Source organism: Drosophila bipectinata, chromosome 2R, assembly GCF_030179905.1.
Source record: "Drosophila bipectinata strain 14024-0381.07 chromosome 2R, DbipHiC1v2, whole genome shotgun sequence".
Taxonomy (NCBI): domain Eukaryota; kingdom Metazoa; phylum Arthropoda; class Insecta; order Diptera; family Drosophilidae; genus Drosophila; species Drosophila bipectinata.
In genome coordinates, this window is record NC_091737.1 from 14,761,167 (window position 1) to 14,776,740 (window position 15,574).

At 43.6% G+C, this 15,574-nt stretch overlaps 4 protein-coding genes across 4 annotated transcripts; 2 read left to right on the top strand and 2 right to left on the bottom strand.

Annotated features, from left to right (window-relative positions):
• Positions 1-39: 39 nt before the first annotated feature.
• Positions 40-3,815, top strand: Cul4 (cullin 4). Its single transcript, XM_017232287.3, has 11 exons — positions 40-369; positions 442-831; positions 902-1,146; positions 1,209-1,669; positions 1,736-1,922; positions 1,993-2,185; positions 2,249-2,385; positions 2,447-2,836; positions 2,901-3,179; positions 3,241-3,393; positions 3,457-3,815. Exons 2-11 carry the CDS (start codon positions 510-512, stop codon positions 3,550-3,552), a joined length of 2,463 nt encoding a protein of 820 aa, XP_017087776.2. The 5' UTR covers positions 40-369; positions 442-509; the 3' UTR covers positions 3,553-3,815.
• A 256-nt stretch (positions 3,816-4,071) lies between these two features.
• Tmem63 (transmembrane protein 63) lies at positions 4,072-7,711 on the bottom strand. The gene is made up of 3 exons (XM_017232288.3): positions 7,578-7,711; positions 5,902-6,821; positions 4,072-5,846 (listed from the first exon to the last, which is right to left on the bottom strand). Exons 2-3 carry the CDS (start codon positions 6,802-6,804, stop codon positions 4,473-4,475), a joined length of 2,277 nt encoding a protein of 758 aa, XP_017087777.2. The 5' UTR covers positions 6,805-6,821; positions 7,578-7,711; the 3' UTR covers positions 4,072-4,472.
• Positions 7,712-8,211: 500 nt separating this feature from the next.
• On the top strand, positions 8,212-9,729 carry uno (univalents only). The gene is made up of 2 exons (XM_017232276.3): positions 8,212-8,289; positions 8,423-9,729. The coding sequence occupies exon 2, from the start codon at positions 8,439-8,441 to the stop codon at positions 9,579-9,581; it is 1,143 nt and encodes a 380-aa protein (XP_017087765.2). The 5' UTR covers positions 8,212-8,289; positions 8,423-8,438; the 3' UTR covers positions 9,582-9,729.
• Positions 9,730-9,756: 27 nt separating this feature from the next.
• On the bottom strand, positions 9,757-15,566 carry sand (sandman). The gene is made up of 7 exons (XM_070278499.1): positions 14,750-15,566; positions 11,109-11,544; positions 10,699-11,050; positions 10,406-10,638; positions 10,220-10,346; positions 10,052-10,153; positions 9,757-9,992 (listed from the first exon to the last, which is right to left on the bottom strand). Exons 2-7 carry the CDS (start codon positions 11,411-11,413, stop codon positions 9,921-9,923), a joined length of 1,191 nt encoding a protein of 396 aa, XP_070134600.1. The 5' UTR covers positions 11,414-11,544; positions 14,750-15,566; the 3' UTR covers positions 9,757-9,920.
• Positions 15,567-15,574: the final 8 nt, after the last annotated feature.

A 15,574-nucleotide genomic window follows, 5' to 3' on the forward strand; every position in this document is an offset into this window, starting at 1 on the left:
CGCATGAATTTATCGAATTCTTGTTACATTGTAAAGATCGATTGTTGTTTGTGAAATTTGTAAACCACCTACCATCGATGGTGATATCGATGCTTCTCCACCACTAATTCCTACTACAAGGCAATATTTTCCGCATGCAACCAAAAAATGCAAGCATAGAACTTATAATTGCCAAGCCGATTCTATTTGGGTAGCCCCACAGTAGCAGCAGGATCCACAACTGTTCGGAGAAGCCCTCTCCGCCTCCGTCACGAACGATAGAAGTCAAACAGTGCCTTTGACTTTGGCTGAGCCCTGCAAAATTTGTGTCAGCCGTGTGCGAAAGTCGAAAAAAAACACCTCTGCTGATTTTGAAAAGTCCCTGCGAAGGTAAGTAATAAATTTGATGCTAGCTTATATATTTGACTTCGGCAAGAAATAACCTCGTGTATCTGCGGGCAGAAAAAGGACAGACCGGCACCAGCAGGAGCAGGAAGCAGTAACGGCTACAGGCTGCCTTGGCCCGAGCTATGAGTGCTGCAAAGAAGTATAAGCCCATGGACACAACAGAGCCGAACGAAAACACTGAGAACATTACCGCCTGCTTGAAAAAGGCGGAAACCGCAGCCGCTGCCGCCGCCTCGACCCAGGGACGCAGCGCCTTCGCCGCCCAGAACATGAACTCGGCCGCATCTACAAATGGCGAGCGCTTGCCAAACTTCTCCAAGCTTGGCGGCCACCATGGGGAGATTCGAACAGCATCAACTACCTCAAACCTCCTTAATCGCATGGGAGCCATTCACAACAGCAAGCCAGGCGATGTTAAGAAAATAGTGATTAAGAACTTTAAGGGTAAGTTGGGTCTAATGAGAAGTTGTTCCGAATCTTCATTGTTACTTATAAATTTTTTTAATATTCATAGCTAAGCCTACACTGCCCGATAACTACTCCGAGGACACTTATGTGAAGCTCGAGGAAGCGGTTATTGCCATTCAACTGTCAAAACCCATCAAATATTCGCTGGAGGAACTCTACCAAGCCGTGGTGAACATGTGTAGCCATAAGATGGACGCGCAGTTGTATGCGAAGCTCAAGGAATTGACAGAACAGCATGTGAAGCGCAATATTAAACTCAAGGAACTAACCGGCGGCAGCTTGGACAAGCTGGTGAGTGAAAAAATAGGATTGAATGATATTAATTCCTAATATTAAATACTATCGTTTTTCAGGTATTGCTGGAAAAGATAAACCACTGGTGGCTGTCATTTTGCCAGCAAATGATCATGATTCGTAGCATTTTTCTTTACATGGATCGCACCTATGTGCTGCAGAACTCCTCCATCCACTCGATCTGGGACATGGGGCTGGACCTCTTCCGCATTCACTTTGCTCAGAACAATGTCGTCCAGAAGCGGACTGTCGACGGTCTGCTGACCTTGATAGAGAAGGAGCGCCAGGGCTCGACCGTAGACCGCGGACTTCTAAAGAGCCTGGTGCGCATGCTATGCGACTTACAGATCTATACCAGCTCGTTTGAAGAAAAGTTTCTCGACGCCACCAATCAGTTGTACAAGGCTGAAAGTCAACGAAAGATGCAAGAGTTGGAAGTGCCCGAGTACTTGCAGCACGTCAACAAGCGGCTGGCCGAGGAGAACGAACGGTTGTTGCACTATTTGGACTCAAGCACAAAGTAGGTTTAATGAATATGATTTGTAGCATTGCTCTTCCAAACAGAAACTATTTTTTTTTTCGACAGACACCCCCTGATATACAATGTGGAGAAAGAGTTGTTAGCAGAGCATCTAACGACCATTTTGCAGAAGGGGTTAGATGCTCTGCTTGAGGATAACAGACTGAACGACCTTACACTGTTGTATGGTCTTTTAAGCCGCGTCAAGAACGGTACTTCCGAGCTGTGTGGAAACTTCAACGGATACATAAAGGTATCATTAATACATTTAAACAATATTTTAGGAGTTAACTGACATAATTATTTATTCGCATGCACTTTAGAAAAAGGGACGCACCATTGTCATCGATCCCGAGAAGGATAAGAGCATGGTCCAAGACCTGCTTGATTTCAAAGACAAAATGGACATCATCGTCCGTAATTGCTTTGAGCACAATGAAAAGTTCACAAATTCGTTGCGCGAGGCCTTCGAGTTCTTTATCAATCAGCGCGCCAACAAGCCGGCCGAACTCATTGGTAAGTACTCGATCTTGCTTCCAACTGATCAAAGTTCGCTCTCTAATATCCATTCTCCATTAGCCAAATATGTTGACATGAAACTTCGATCCGGCAACAAGGGCACCACCGACGAGGAGCTGGAAAAGACTTTGGACAAGATCATGGTTCTGTTTCGCTTCATTCACGGCAAGGATGTGTTCGAAGCCTTCTACAAAAAGGTGAGAATTAATTTAAGGTTTCCTTTTTTCGCATTAAAGAAATGCTTTTTGTTTTTCGCAGGATTTGGCCAAGCGTTTGCTGGTGGGAAAATCTGCTTCTGTAGACTCTGAAAAGAGTATGCTATCCAAACTGAAGCAGGAGTGTGGTGGAGGGTTCACCTCGAAGTTGGAGGGCATGTTCAAGGACATGGAGCTGAGTCGAGACATCAATATAGCGTTCCGTGGACATGCGCTGAGCAATAATCGCGACGTCCACAACCTAGACTTGTCCGTCAGCATTCTGACCATGGGCTATTGGCCAACGTATGCGCCCACAGAAGTCACTATGCCGCCACAGTTTATCAATCCCCAGCAGATCTTCAATAAGTTCTATCTGGAAAAGCACAGCGGTCGCAAGCTGCAGTGGCAGCCAACGTTGGGAAATTGCATGCTGCGGGCACAGTTTGATGCGGTAATTATAACGAAATATATAACTTGATGGATTATTTCGAATTTTAAATATTTATTTACAATAGGGTTCAAAAGAGTTACTGGTGTCGCTGTTTCAAGCTCTGGTCCTTCTTCTGTTCAACGACAAGAAAGCTTTAAGCTACGAAGAGATATTGGCCGCCACCAGCATCGAGGATGGAGAGCTCCGTCGGACATTGCAGTCGCTGGCGTGCGGTCGTGCCCGCGTTATAACGAAAACACCGAAAGGTCGGGATATTGAGGATGGTGATCAATTTGATTTCAACAACGAGTTCACCAACAAGTTGTTCAGAATCAAGATCAACCAAATTCAGATGAAGGAAACGGTAAGTAGATGATAGTGTAATCGGGTGACTTCTATTCCAATGATTTATTTTTACTGCGCAGAACGAGGAACAAAAGGCAACGGAGGAGCGTGTTTTCCAAGATCGCCAGTATCAAATTGATGCTGCCATTGTGCGCATTATGAAAATGCGCAAAACGCTGAGCCACAACCTACTCATCACCGAATTGTTCAACCAGCTGACCTTCCCTGTTAAGGTGAGTAACTTTTTCATTTAAAATACTTGGATTTTGGATTAAAAATACATTCTCTACTTGTAGCCTGCTGACTTAAAGAAACGCATCGAGTCGCTCATCGATCGCGACTACATGGAGCGGGATAAGGATAATCAAAATCAATACAACTATGTGGCATAAGCTGCCCCAGACTCTGTGAACACCGATTGTAATTTTCTTTTCAATTACCATATGCATACTTACTAAGAGTCCAATGAAATGTTTGGAAGTATTTCTTGGCCGGTTGGTATTGGTCTGCGAGTTAGTCGGCGCTAGTTGCGTTACTATAACTTTTATAACTAGATCCGTTGTACACGCCCCAGCTAATGGTAGTCTAGATGCTACAATTCTTTTTTGTAAGTTACCTTATCAACCAATAAATTAAGCGTTTTATTTACAAGCCATGCCACATCGACGATGTCATTATCATTGGAAATAGAAAATCGGCAGCAATATGGAGGTCCTTGAGCAAAAACGTCGTATATAAAGAACCAAAAGTTCAATGAACCGATTGGACTAATCGTATCTCGTTTATTTGTAATTGATAATAATTCGCGTTCAATTAACAATAGAAGAGACACTTGCAGGCTAATTTTTTAATGGAAATATTTAAATAATTATAAATCGTACTCGTAACTCTGTATGTAAAACGGATACGCATAAACTAAATAGTTTTTTTATTTACCATAAATAAAAAAAAAATTACGTGAAAATATAATAATGCACACTGTTTCATTGCCTTAATTATAAAATTATACAAGCATAGATGCCCAGAAAGAATAGCATTCAGCAAATGAATAGTTTATATACAGTTGTTACAGATAAAATTAGTTCTATTTACAATTTGGTAATAAATATTTCGGTCGCGATTCCGTGCAATTTAATATCAAAAACGACAATGAGGCTGGTTTAGGTATCACAATTTCTTCCTCCGGTATCCCCGTTCGTCTCTCTCATATGCAAATCAAAGCCATTAACTTGCAAAGTTCTCATTGGCTCTTAAAAATACATTTTCAAAATGTTAATCGATGTCTCAGACCGTCAGAGACCGGTAATACCATCTACGCCTCCACGCTGTTCACGCTGTACTGCGAGCTATCGTAGTCAGACACGCTGTCTGATCCGTAGCCACCAAACCCAGCTACCGAAGGCCTCACAGTGCTGCTGTTCCGCACCGCATGATCCCGAAGAACGTCGGGCACATAGATTGGCGCCGGGCCAGCAATCTCCACTATGCTGGGTCGTCGAGTGGCAGCACACCGCTTTATGGGCGACATAAAAGTGAAAAGCGTCAGGGTAATGGCCAGGGTGATGATCAGCAGAATGAAACGGGGCACTCCAGATTCGCCGCGGAAATATGCAAACACGCTCATGACAATTACTAGAATCACAACGGAGAACTTGGTCATTGTGACAGCTGTCGAGTGGATCTTGCCTCCTTTTCGAGAAATCATATTCGAGGGTCCATAGGCGAAGTACAGGTTGTGACGATCCACAAAGTGCTTGAGGCAGATGTAGATCATGGCGAAGGGCATAATCATCGGGCAGAACACGCTGTACACAATAGAGATTGTAAAAACGAGGGTAGTCCAGGCGTAGTGCGTGCCGAAAGGAAACTCGATCAGGATTGATTTTCGGATATAGGGCGTCTCCGCCTTCGAGTTGGCTTTTAGTAGCTGCCATATGTAGACAATCAGTTCTGGGAACCGCAGGAGCTCCAGAGCGGTACCAATGAAGGCAGCAGTGATTATGTAGTTTACGTAGAAAGAGCCGCGTTCCGGTAGGAAGATGCATTGCCATCGTCCAGTCTCATTCTTGAATCCCCATTCCAGTAAAGCTTGCGCTGAGGTCAATCCCAAGGATGGAAGAATAAGGATCATCAACAGCAGATATCCAAAGCACTTGGTCATGATCGAATAGTTTTGTTTCGATCTTGTGTAGTGACCCATCCACTTGTCCGAAACGGCCACTATCACGGGCATCAGAGCTGACAACGTCCACAGCATTAGGGTGGGCAAAAATTCAGAAATCAAGGGGGAGATTTTTCCCTCCGTATCCTTTAGCCAGGGCTTGTTGTTTAGTAGGTTTACCACAATGGCCGGAGTGGTGAGGAAAAACAGAAACAGGAATAGTACCACGTTTACGCAGAAAAACTTCAGGTACCAGTGGCTCTTATTGACATTCAGATTTTCCCAGAAGATGTCGTCGGGCGAGGGAGCAAACATCATGTGCCATTGCCGGTAGGTGCCCGGTGTGAAGTGTGTCACGATGTTCTGCGCCTCCTGGACAGTGGAAACGGTCAAAAAGGCAATGTCTAGTGGCTCGTTCATGGTTGAAGCGCGGAGGCGAGCCACATCGCCGGATAGCTTGCGCTCCTCTCGCTGATAGTACTCATACGCGTTTTCCTTTTTACAGGAACACATTTCGGGTTTGGCCTGGAAGTAGATTTGACATTAATGAAGGATTTAAAATGGTATTCTTGGTACTTACCATCAATGTGTCCTTGTCCCTGTGATGTTCGCAGTAGAGTCGAGCTTCGTGAACCCTCTCAAACTCAGCGTTTCTAACGTGCAATCGGGAAATGTTATAGGCTATGGTAACGTTCTCGATGGTCACATCGGGGAAAAGCTCTTGCATATAGTTCCGCACCACCGTCTTGTTGCGATCGCTAGACGAAATATTTGATATCATGATAGTGCGGGTGGCGGCCTTTTTGAAAGCATTCCGACCAGAAGACCGTCGCATAATAAGTACCACGAGCGGCACGTATAAAATGGTTATTATCGTATGCACCCACAGCCATGGGGAGTCGACCGCGAGGTTCGCCATTGTGGTCCGGCCAAATGAGTTGACATCAAACGCCGTTGAAGTGGGTCCGTTTAAAAAGTTCACCGGTAAGATGATTGCCAGCGAAATGAGGGTAACAAGAGCCATAACAGCCATCAGATGCTGCTGGAAGGAAAGGTAGTGGACTGCATCAGGGCCTGTGTGCAGCAGTATCGTCTCCTTGCGCAGCTTAAGCGTGATCTTGATCCACCCGAAGATACTTTCCTCGGGAGGCTGGACTGGCGAGAGAGGTGTCGAGTCGGCGGAGGGCTGTGAGGCGGTGCTGGGCCGAGGCGAAACTTGACTCGTGCTCGGTTGAGGTTCCACCACACTGGCTGCCCGCGAGTAGAAGATCTCCGTCCAGCGCTTCTTATTTCCGTTGCTATTAACAAGTGCCAGGCGTCCAAAGTCTCCGGCCTGGTGACGCAGCGTCGTGAATAACATAATAAGAAGCACCCAAAAGATTGTGTTCAGAATTAGAGTTTCCGGTATGCCATTATAGGCGCTTGTGAAGAACGAAGTCCGGTTCCCCACCACCAGACAGTAGGAATTGTTCGGATCCGACATGGTTGCCAGGTGAATCACTGAAAAACACAAAGAAAGTCGTAACTCATTTTCTGGAGTTATTGTGGTTTTTCTGAATTGATAAGGCTTCTGTTCTGCGCTTGTGTGAAAACCAAAACCACTAAGCTGATAAGGTTCTAACTGAGCAAGCATTTCCCCGGGGGCAACAGATCTCGGGTGACTTTCCATGCCCCAGAGTCTGGGGCCCAGACAAATACATCTTTCTGGGTCAGTCGGTTAGTCTAAGCAAAGTCCGCGACATAAGATAACCACAGAGAATGAATTAATTATGCTGGGCGACATAGCTGCCTGTCTAATAAAAAGTGTGACTACTTTTATCTTTATTTGCAAAAATAAATAAGACAAGCAAAAATAAGTCGAAATCTACGAACGCCATTGAAAGGGGATTTTAAAAATGAGATAATGGTTGCTTCAAACATGTTTTAATGGGCATGAGCTAAGCAAACTAGAAAGGGGTGGATGTGGAGAGGCGTTAGGGGGTGTCCGAGACGTAGTACGTCAGATTGGACACCATTTCTCTTCCTCTACGTTTGGTTTGGGCCATGAATCATCGAATTCATTTCCACCTTGGCCTGTCGCGTGGCAAATTGGCCAATCCATTACAATAGCCATACTGCACTGGATGACTGCTAGCCAGTGTACTTATTTAATTAATTTTCAGAGTTTAAACAGCAGTCTTTTTTGTGTGCTGGTATTGCAGTCCACTTTCTTTGGCTTAGAAAAAAACTTTCACCACGGTTTGCTAGGGTTCATACCTTGTCGGTTGAAATGTGTAATCCCAGTTGGCCTCCTTTTACGTCTGCATTAAATTAAACTACACCTTTTCAATCTAAATTATTTCAAAATTACATCAATCAAAACAGCTTTTGTGTGTGTCGTAAAAATTAAGTGTTACCAGATGATTGAATTGGAATTTAAACCAACCTCCTCAGCGGGCGTGAAAATTCACTAAAAAATACCGCAGTCCGCGTAGATTTAAAAATATCTTAATTTAATAAAAGTCTGGGGAATAATAGCTACTAAGTTGTTATTGATCTTCCTTTTAATGGCTATTATCGATTCCATTTTTTATTTTTCAATACCAAAATCACACTGTTCTAAACCATGTTTTATTGGTTTCAAATATATGAAGTACCTAATTTAAAAAAAATATACAAATTTTACCTACATGATAAGCATATTTTAAAGAGTTATTTGATATTTTTTTAAGTCTAGTGTAACTATTTTTTTTAAGCCCTAGATGATATGAATAAAATTTAAAGGGTGGACCTTACACGCCTTCTCTTCACGCTCTCTTTCTAGTGATGGAAAAATTGAATTTTCTCCCTCAGGATTTTATTCGAAATACTGTTTAGTGTTGGTAAGTTTATGCACAAATAAGACGCCTTATTTAAATAGCGGAGTATAAATCCATTAGGAAAATGCATCCGAACTATATACGAAGGAGTAGTTGACGGTTTGTATAAGGTATGTCAAAACTTTTTCAAAACTTCCTCTCTAGTTTGTAACATTGATTTTCACAGCCTCAACACACAATTTGTTCACATATTTCAAATACGTTTTTTCTGCATTTTCGGTACCAAATCTTAATAAATCTCAGAAATTCGTCACATACCATGGCGTCCGAACCAAGACCAGAGGTGAAGTTCGATATCAAGCTGCTGTCCGGCAAGACCGTTGTGATGGTCGAATGTCCTGGCTACGAGAGTGAACTTTTCATGCCGCAGATTGTCAAGGGGCGCATCACCTTCCAAAACATCATACCGAACCGCAGATGTTGCCCGGAGAGCATCCTACTATCTGATCAATTCGTCCTTCGTGGCGAAGTGGGCGCCGGGACCAGGCAATTGGCCGGCACTCCCCTGCGTTCCTCCCAGGCATCCAATATTGCCTCACCGCTGGCAAGGAGTACGCCGTCTAGTGTAACAAGTCTGAACACACGAGCCAGCCGAGAAAAAAGTCTTCATGCGACGCCGGAGCTAGTACGATGTCGTCCCATACAGCTTACCTCGCTGGGCGAGGTCGATCTGGATTTGGGAGTGATGCATATGCCGCCGGACTTGGAAGTGTCCACCGCCAGCTTGCCGTCCCCTGAGGCTGGGTTGCCATCTACATACCAAAGCCCTAGCCTACCCGAATCAAGGCTATCCCCGCCAGCTGCTCCCAGCTACAATATTGTCGCGGCCCAGCTAAAAGAGTCTATCAGCAACAGCCCCAAAAAGGAGCATACGCTGCGCACTTACTCCCGCAAAAAAGGGGGATCACCTGGGAAAACCAAGCCCACTGTCTGGTCCCCTCTACACATGAAAAAGAAGGAAAAGGTATCTTTAACTAAGGCACCTAGTCCCACCATGAAAGTTGAGTTGAAGCCAAAGCGTAAACTTATAGTGGACGCCAAGAAAACAATAGCCCCTCACGATTCCAATAAGATGCTTTCTATGCCGATCTCAAAAAAGAAAATCATCCGCAAGCAGGTGACGGGGAAGACGCGGAAACAGTTTGAGGCTCTCAAGGCGACTGCATATGATTTATTGACGAATCCATCACTAAATCATATGTCCTTGGATCTGCGCAAACAGTTTCAGTTGGCATGTATGGACAAGTGCGCCACCACGCTGCCCAACTACGCCGAGGTGGCTGTAACCTCCCCGCTGGAACTAGACCGTCAGGTGAAGTCGCTGATGGCCAAGCAAAAGCGATTGGATCGGAAAGAGCGGATTCCCAAGAGTATGACGTCCATGATAGGCAAACTAATTTAAGGTGTACCTGCAGCGGATTTCTTTAAGAGGCGTGATTCTCTGAATTTAATTATGCTGGCACATGCAATGTACTTGAAAGTGTAATATTTACAATCGTCAAATGAACTACTTATTGTAGTCCATTAAATATAAAACTCTATCAATGAAATGCCACTTTTATATACAATTTCTGCTAGTCGAATTTAATGTTTATGTTTACAATCATACTTTTAACAAAAAGGAACACATTCTGCCTATTTATACATATTTACAATTCTACCTTAAGCTAGACTCCTACAACAGTGAATAGTAATAAGTTTCTTTTGTACGACAAAACATGTTTGTAGTTGGTGGCAGCTCCTAGGAGCTTCTGCATCGAAAACAGGCCTTGAATCCGCGCTTGACAGCTCGAATATTGTGGACGACTTGCTCCTGTAATGGAACAGGAAGTTACTTGTATGCGGGGACTATTTATTTAGATAGATATTTACCTGCATGAGGTTAAAGCACATGGCAATCACGGCCATGCCAAGCAGCAAATACACGGCGCAGAGAATGAAACTAACTTCAACCTTATCCCTATCGGCGGTTATCTGAATGAAAAAAATTTTAATTATTTTTACATATTAGTTTAGAATATAGAAGGGCATCTTTCTCACCACACGATCACCTGGCACCAGATCCCCGAAACCAATGCTGCTCAGCGATATAAGACAGAAGTAGCTCCCATCGAGATAGTTCCAATCCTCCCATCTTCCAAACAGCAGGGCACCCCAGAGGATGTAACTGAAGGAGGCAAATACTTGTATAAGTTATGGTTTCATATCTGGAAAGCTATATCTTACCCAACCATAACGAATATGCAGACTGTTACTGGAACCGTAATTTCGTCAGTGCTGCCACGAATCTCCCGCTCGATATCGGAGTCCGAGCCACTAAAGGGAACATCCACCAGGCTGGAGCTGTGCTTCGAACTCCTGCTGTAGTCTCCGCTGCTGCTGCTGTTGGAGGTGCTGGTGCTATTGCTGCTGGAGTAGCTGCTGCTGCCACGGGCGTTCTCCATGTCATGCAACTGCAGCTGTAATTTGTATAAAAATTTAATTATTTGCGATCCCAGCCAATTGTAGCTCCTACTCACTGCTCTGGCCAGCTGGCGCATCTTGCGCCTTTCCCGGATAATGCGACGCTTGGCCACACCAGGACATATGCGGCACAGGCACACCTTGGAGTATATCCACTTGAAGGACTTGGCCAGCACATCACCAATGTTGGACAGATAGAGCAAGAACAAGGGCATGCCGATTATGGCGTACAGAATGGTGACCAGCTTGCCCCACTCGGATTGGGGTGTAATGTTGCCGTAACCGATGGTGGTGATCACTGTCAGGGAGTAGAGAAAGGCGCCGGAGAAGCTCCACTGCTCCACGTCGGGTCCTTTCAGTTGTTTCTTTACAATAGCTCTCTGATACTCGAGCAGTACATCGTTGACCCTAAAATCGAGAATTTATTAAACATTTTAGAATAAAATAAATGAGTTTATATACTAACCGTCTTCTGTACACCCTGCGGTCAAAAAAGCTAATATTCTCAGACGTCAGATCCCAGATGCGTGTGAGAGCTTCTCCACTGAAATTTCGGGCTATAAACCGATGTGGTTTCTCCAACTTGAGTCGCTCGTATTCAAAGATCTCAATGGCCTGGAAAATGAAGGCTCCCCCGATGGTGTAGAAGGTGACTAGCAGGATAATGCCCACATTGCTGAACATAAAGGCCGTGAAGTGGCGGCAGTGATCCTTGAATCGGTCGAAGGCCGGCTTCTCCTTCCGGCGGAAGGAGCTTCGTCGCGAGGACATGACTTAGAAGCTTTCTTCCGTTTCGGGTTCGGTTGGCGTTCCACTGGCGTTCGCCTGGACATGCTCGGGTCCTCTAATTTTGAACACTCGCATAGATGGACGACTCGAAGGACTTGCAGCTACCTTTCTGGCTAAAAATATACGTGATTAGTTGCTTCCCCAATAGTGTGGAATCATTCCCAAATAAACAAAACCATCTCTACTTTATCAAAGTGTTTGGCGGCATAAATCTTGCCGGGAAATGGATGTGCTTTTGCGGTGATGTGTGTGGGTGGTTTATTTTCATGGTTTGGGATTATCGCGGAATATACGATTCTTTACTATGGCTACAATGTTGCTGCAATAGATATTCTAAATTCAGAGAGATACGCCAAACAATAATCTAATCAAATTTAAAAAACAAACTAATTTATTTAAACTATTTATTCATTTGACAAATTTGTGGGCAGAATCAGAAACCGCAAATGAATAAATATTCGAAAAACCAATTTTCACACAAATGTAAATATTTTATGTCATTTCTAGCCCATTAAGATAATTGATTATATTTATTTTTCAGCCAGATTGAATCCGATTTCGCACTTGGATGCTTTAAAATTAAGAACTGCATGTAACTCATTCGGCTTGACAGTTTTCGGATAGTTTTTAGAGAGAATTCGAATACATTCGGCAGGCAGCATGAATGGGATTTTATTTTTAATGCCGTGTGTTCTATATGCTTTCAAATAAATGACCAACATGAACATGAATTATTAGACTACAATCTTGGCAGCTGGCCTATGGAACAGTCACATCATCCGCATCTCATCTCGACCGATCTCTCCCCATGGATGCGCCGCTTGTGTGTGGTATTTCAATTTTCTCGCGTGGCCGGCGGATGACACTCGTCTAGATTCGAGAATTGATGGCGTAGCCGTGGCGTCAAATTGGAGAGTTCCTAACGATGCGATGCGCTGTCTGCGGTTGCCAAATGCGGGATCCCCCTCGGTCCACGCCCCTGCCACAGCCTTTGCCACTGGCTGTCTGTATTTGTTTGGTTTTCAATCTTTTTTTAGGGTTTTATTTAGTGGGTGTGAAATACGAGTTCATTGGGGATTATTTTTATAAACTTCTGTTCTGGACGGGTCCGGCAGTCATTTGGTTGATTTGTGGCGGCACTGGCCAAGATATCTCTGGTACATAGCCTTGGAACATATCGCAACAACACCACCACCTTACGCATTTCTAGAATTTGTATATTTTTATTGATCAGCACAAAAGTTGGAGGCACTCGGCTGGTGAGAGTGATGGTCGAGGGGGGCATAAATTAAAATCAATTTGCAATTGATGTCTGCCTTATTTACAAGCCGAAACATATTGTGTACATACCTAATTAAAAAATCCAAACACAAAACAAACACCAAACTAAAAACTGCTGCCGATGGAGATGGCGATGACGATGCCCGCCAGCTTGGCCAAAAATGTGTTTCCAATGAAAATACACACAGGCCGCGGAAGGAAAACACATTAGTGGATGGTTAGTTGTTGCAGGGTGATTCGGAGGGGATGATATTAAAAACATGACCCCCTCCTGGCCAGTTCTAGGGTGCAATTAAGCAATCATTGAGTGTTTGGGCAGAATAACGAGCTTTTTTTTGGCTGCACTTGGCGGCCGGCAATTAAAATGCAATTATGGTGAGTTTGTCGAGATATTTTTGGCAGGAATTGGCCATAAAGCAATTTTTCTTTTCGTCCGTACACACTCATCATTTCGACCGAAATGTCTGTTTCTCAAAGCATAAAAATTTTAATTATAATTGCTCTGAAAATTTCCAAAAGCATTTATGTTAACCCAAATCCGAAGATTACCGAAAAGATCAAAGCAACAGGCACAGGAATTACTAATGTATATTATTCCCATTTGGCTTTGGCCAGGGTATACAAGACTAGCGAAAATTTGCCAATAATTCCATATATTTCACAATATAATCGGAATTCTCACAGGTCGAGCAATCCCCAAAAAATTCACAGAAGTGGCTCTTTTGGCTTTTATATTTTTTAACTTGGCCAATTGAGAATGCTTTTTAGTTAGCAACTAAATTGCGTCATACCTGAGGGGAAAGATTGTTTATCCGTGAGATGATTCTTTTGAAATGTGCTTGCCGTCTATGTTTACATCGGTTTCAGGTGGATAGACCCCTTTTTAAATATATATACACATATATAGTTGCCCGATCTGAAGTGGCATTTGTCAATCATTCGTCATCGCAAGGAGGCACCTGGCTTTCGGGCAGGTCCTTCGGCCAGCACACATGCACAATTAATTTTCAACATTTAATTTGCCACGCCAAGAGGCTTGGCATGGAGGAGAGAGCAGGCATTGCTTAAATATGACTGACAGCCACAGAATGTTAAGTGTCAGCGGCTACACGAGAGGAGACTTTAAAATTTAATTACAGTGAAAATTCGGTGACAATTCGGGGCCAAACTAGCTGCCGGGGCAGGAGGACGCGGCAACGTGGCATGGAAAATAAGAAATTACGGCGACGACATCAACACACAATTGATGGCCAGAGTCCGTGGTCAGCGGCCCAGCTGAAATGACAGATCCGTACGGAGAGGGAGGACCGGAGGTCGGGCGGAGCAGTACGGATGTATAGTCATACGGACGGACACACTACTCGGGAACGTGTGTGAGCCAAAAACTAATTTTCGTGCATTGACCGCAGACGAGTGAATTGGTTGCGTATCGAGTTGCTGTTTCCACACCTGTACAGGTTCGGGTTAAAAATATACAATTTGTCAATGAAAACTATATATGTATCTATATAGGCTATAGTTTATTGAAGTTTGTTTATAGATTCTATATTGTTTTGGTTCTTAGAGTTCTATAAAAGTTTCTACATACTCTTTAAGCAAAAAATTGCTGGCCTATGTGGCGTATGAGTGATATTTGAATTTCTTTTTTAGATTTCTAAACTTTTCCCGATTTTTTTATACTTTTTTAAATGAATAACATAACTAATTTGTACCCATACTTTTGGATAATTTTATTTTATTTCCTTTTTTAAAAATATGTTGGAGTTAAACCACACACTTTCAATAGTTTTGAAAAACTTCCAACAACTATGATCCTTTTTGAAAGAAAAAAAAAACTATTACTAAAAACTACAAAAAACTAAAAACTATTACTTATATTAGTTAATTTTTTTAATATTCATATTTTTCAATGATTTTAGGAATTGGATACTGAAAGTATTTCATTTTCCAAACGCATATTTTAGGAATATATTTCTTTGAAGAGTTTTTCAACAAAATATTCTATTCCTATATGGTTCTTTTGAAAGAAAAACAAACCTTTATTTCGTATATTAGTTGCCCCCAAGAGATTTGTTATTGTGTGGCTGATACTGATGCTCCTTGCCAGATGCTCACCCGTGACGTCATGAACGGAGACGGGAGACTGTAGCCCAGGGTAGAAGGGGTATGTTTTATTCCAAATCGTATCAGATCGGATTGGATCGGCTGGCTGGCTGGCTGACTGGATAGTTTTTGTTGGTGTTGTTTTTGGTGCTTCGGTTGCTCCGTTTATTTTAGCAGCTGATGTATTTCCGAACTATGCATGTGGAATATTATTTATGTTTGCGCTGCGCGCTCTGTATATTGTTTTTATCAGTATTATTCAACGCACGCCACGACACACGCCCTAACTCCTCCGTCGCGTCTCGAAAGAGTTTTTTAGATTTTTGTCCGAGTTTTTCGAATATTTCGGATTCCGGCTAAAGGCACCGAAGAACTTCTTGCCTTTATTTGCCTTTTTGGCTTGTGTGCCTTGTTTATTTTTAACCGCACAACACCACACTTCACTTCATCTCACTTGTTCACCTCTGGCCGCGGTTCCACGATTCGCATCACTCCACTCCCGACACTATGCCCCGCTACCGTTACCGATTCCTATTCCGATCCCAGAGCAAGTGCCGCATCCTCGTTCGCCTCGACGTGTGCGCTGCTCGACGTTCTGCTGCCCACTGGCGGCCCGTATTTATAGACGGCGTACACAAAGCACTGCGCTAATCTTGACGCTCTACCTGTGACGTCGCCGCCTCCATTGTTGGACTCGGAATACATGGGAGGCTGCGAGAGCCATAATCGCGGGAATGCCGCTCTCCCAAGAGCCCAGGA

Coding starts and splice junctions, on each gene's coding strand:
- Cul4 (XM_017232287.3), top strand. CDS start 510: ATGAGTGCTGCAAAGAAGTATAAGCCCATGGACACAACAGAGCCGAAC. Junction 832..901: donor AGTGATTAAGAACTTTAAGG/GTAAGTTGGGTC, acceptor TAATATTCATAG/CTAAGCCTACACTGCCCGAT. Junction 3,180..3,240: donor AAATTCAGATGAAGGAAACG/GTAAGTAGATGA, acceptor TTTACTGCGCAG/AACGAGGAACAAAAGGCAAC.
- sand (XM_070278499.1), bottom strand. CDS start 11,413: ATGTCCTCGCGACGAAGCTCCTTCCGCCGGAAGGAGAAGCCGGCCTTC. Junction 11,051..11,108: donor CGCAGGGTGTACAGAAGACG/GTTAGTATATAA, acceptor TCTCGATTTTAG/GGTCAACGATGTACTGCTCG. Junction 10,347..10,405: donor TGCATATTCGTTATGGTTGG/GTAAGATATAGC, acceptor TGCCTCCTTCAG/TTACATCCTCTGGGGTGCCC.
- Tmem63 (XM_017232288.3), bottom strand. CDS start 6,804: ATGTCGGATCCGAACAATTCCTACTGTCTGGTGGTGGGGAACCGGACT. Junction 5,847..5,901: donor GGGACAAGGACACATTGATG/GTAAGTACCAAG, acceptor ATCTACTTCCAG/GCCAAACCCGAAATGTGTTC.
- uno (XM_017232276.3), top strand. CDS start 8,439: ATGGCGTCCGAACCAAGACCAGAGGTGAAGTTCGATATCAAGCTGCTG.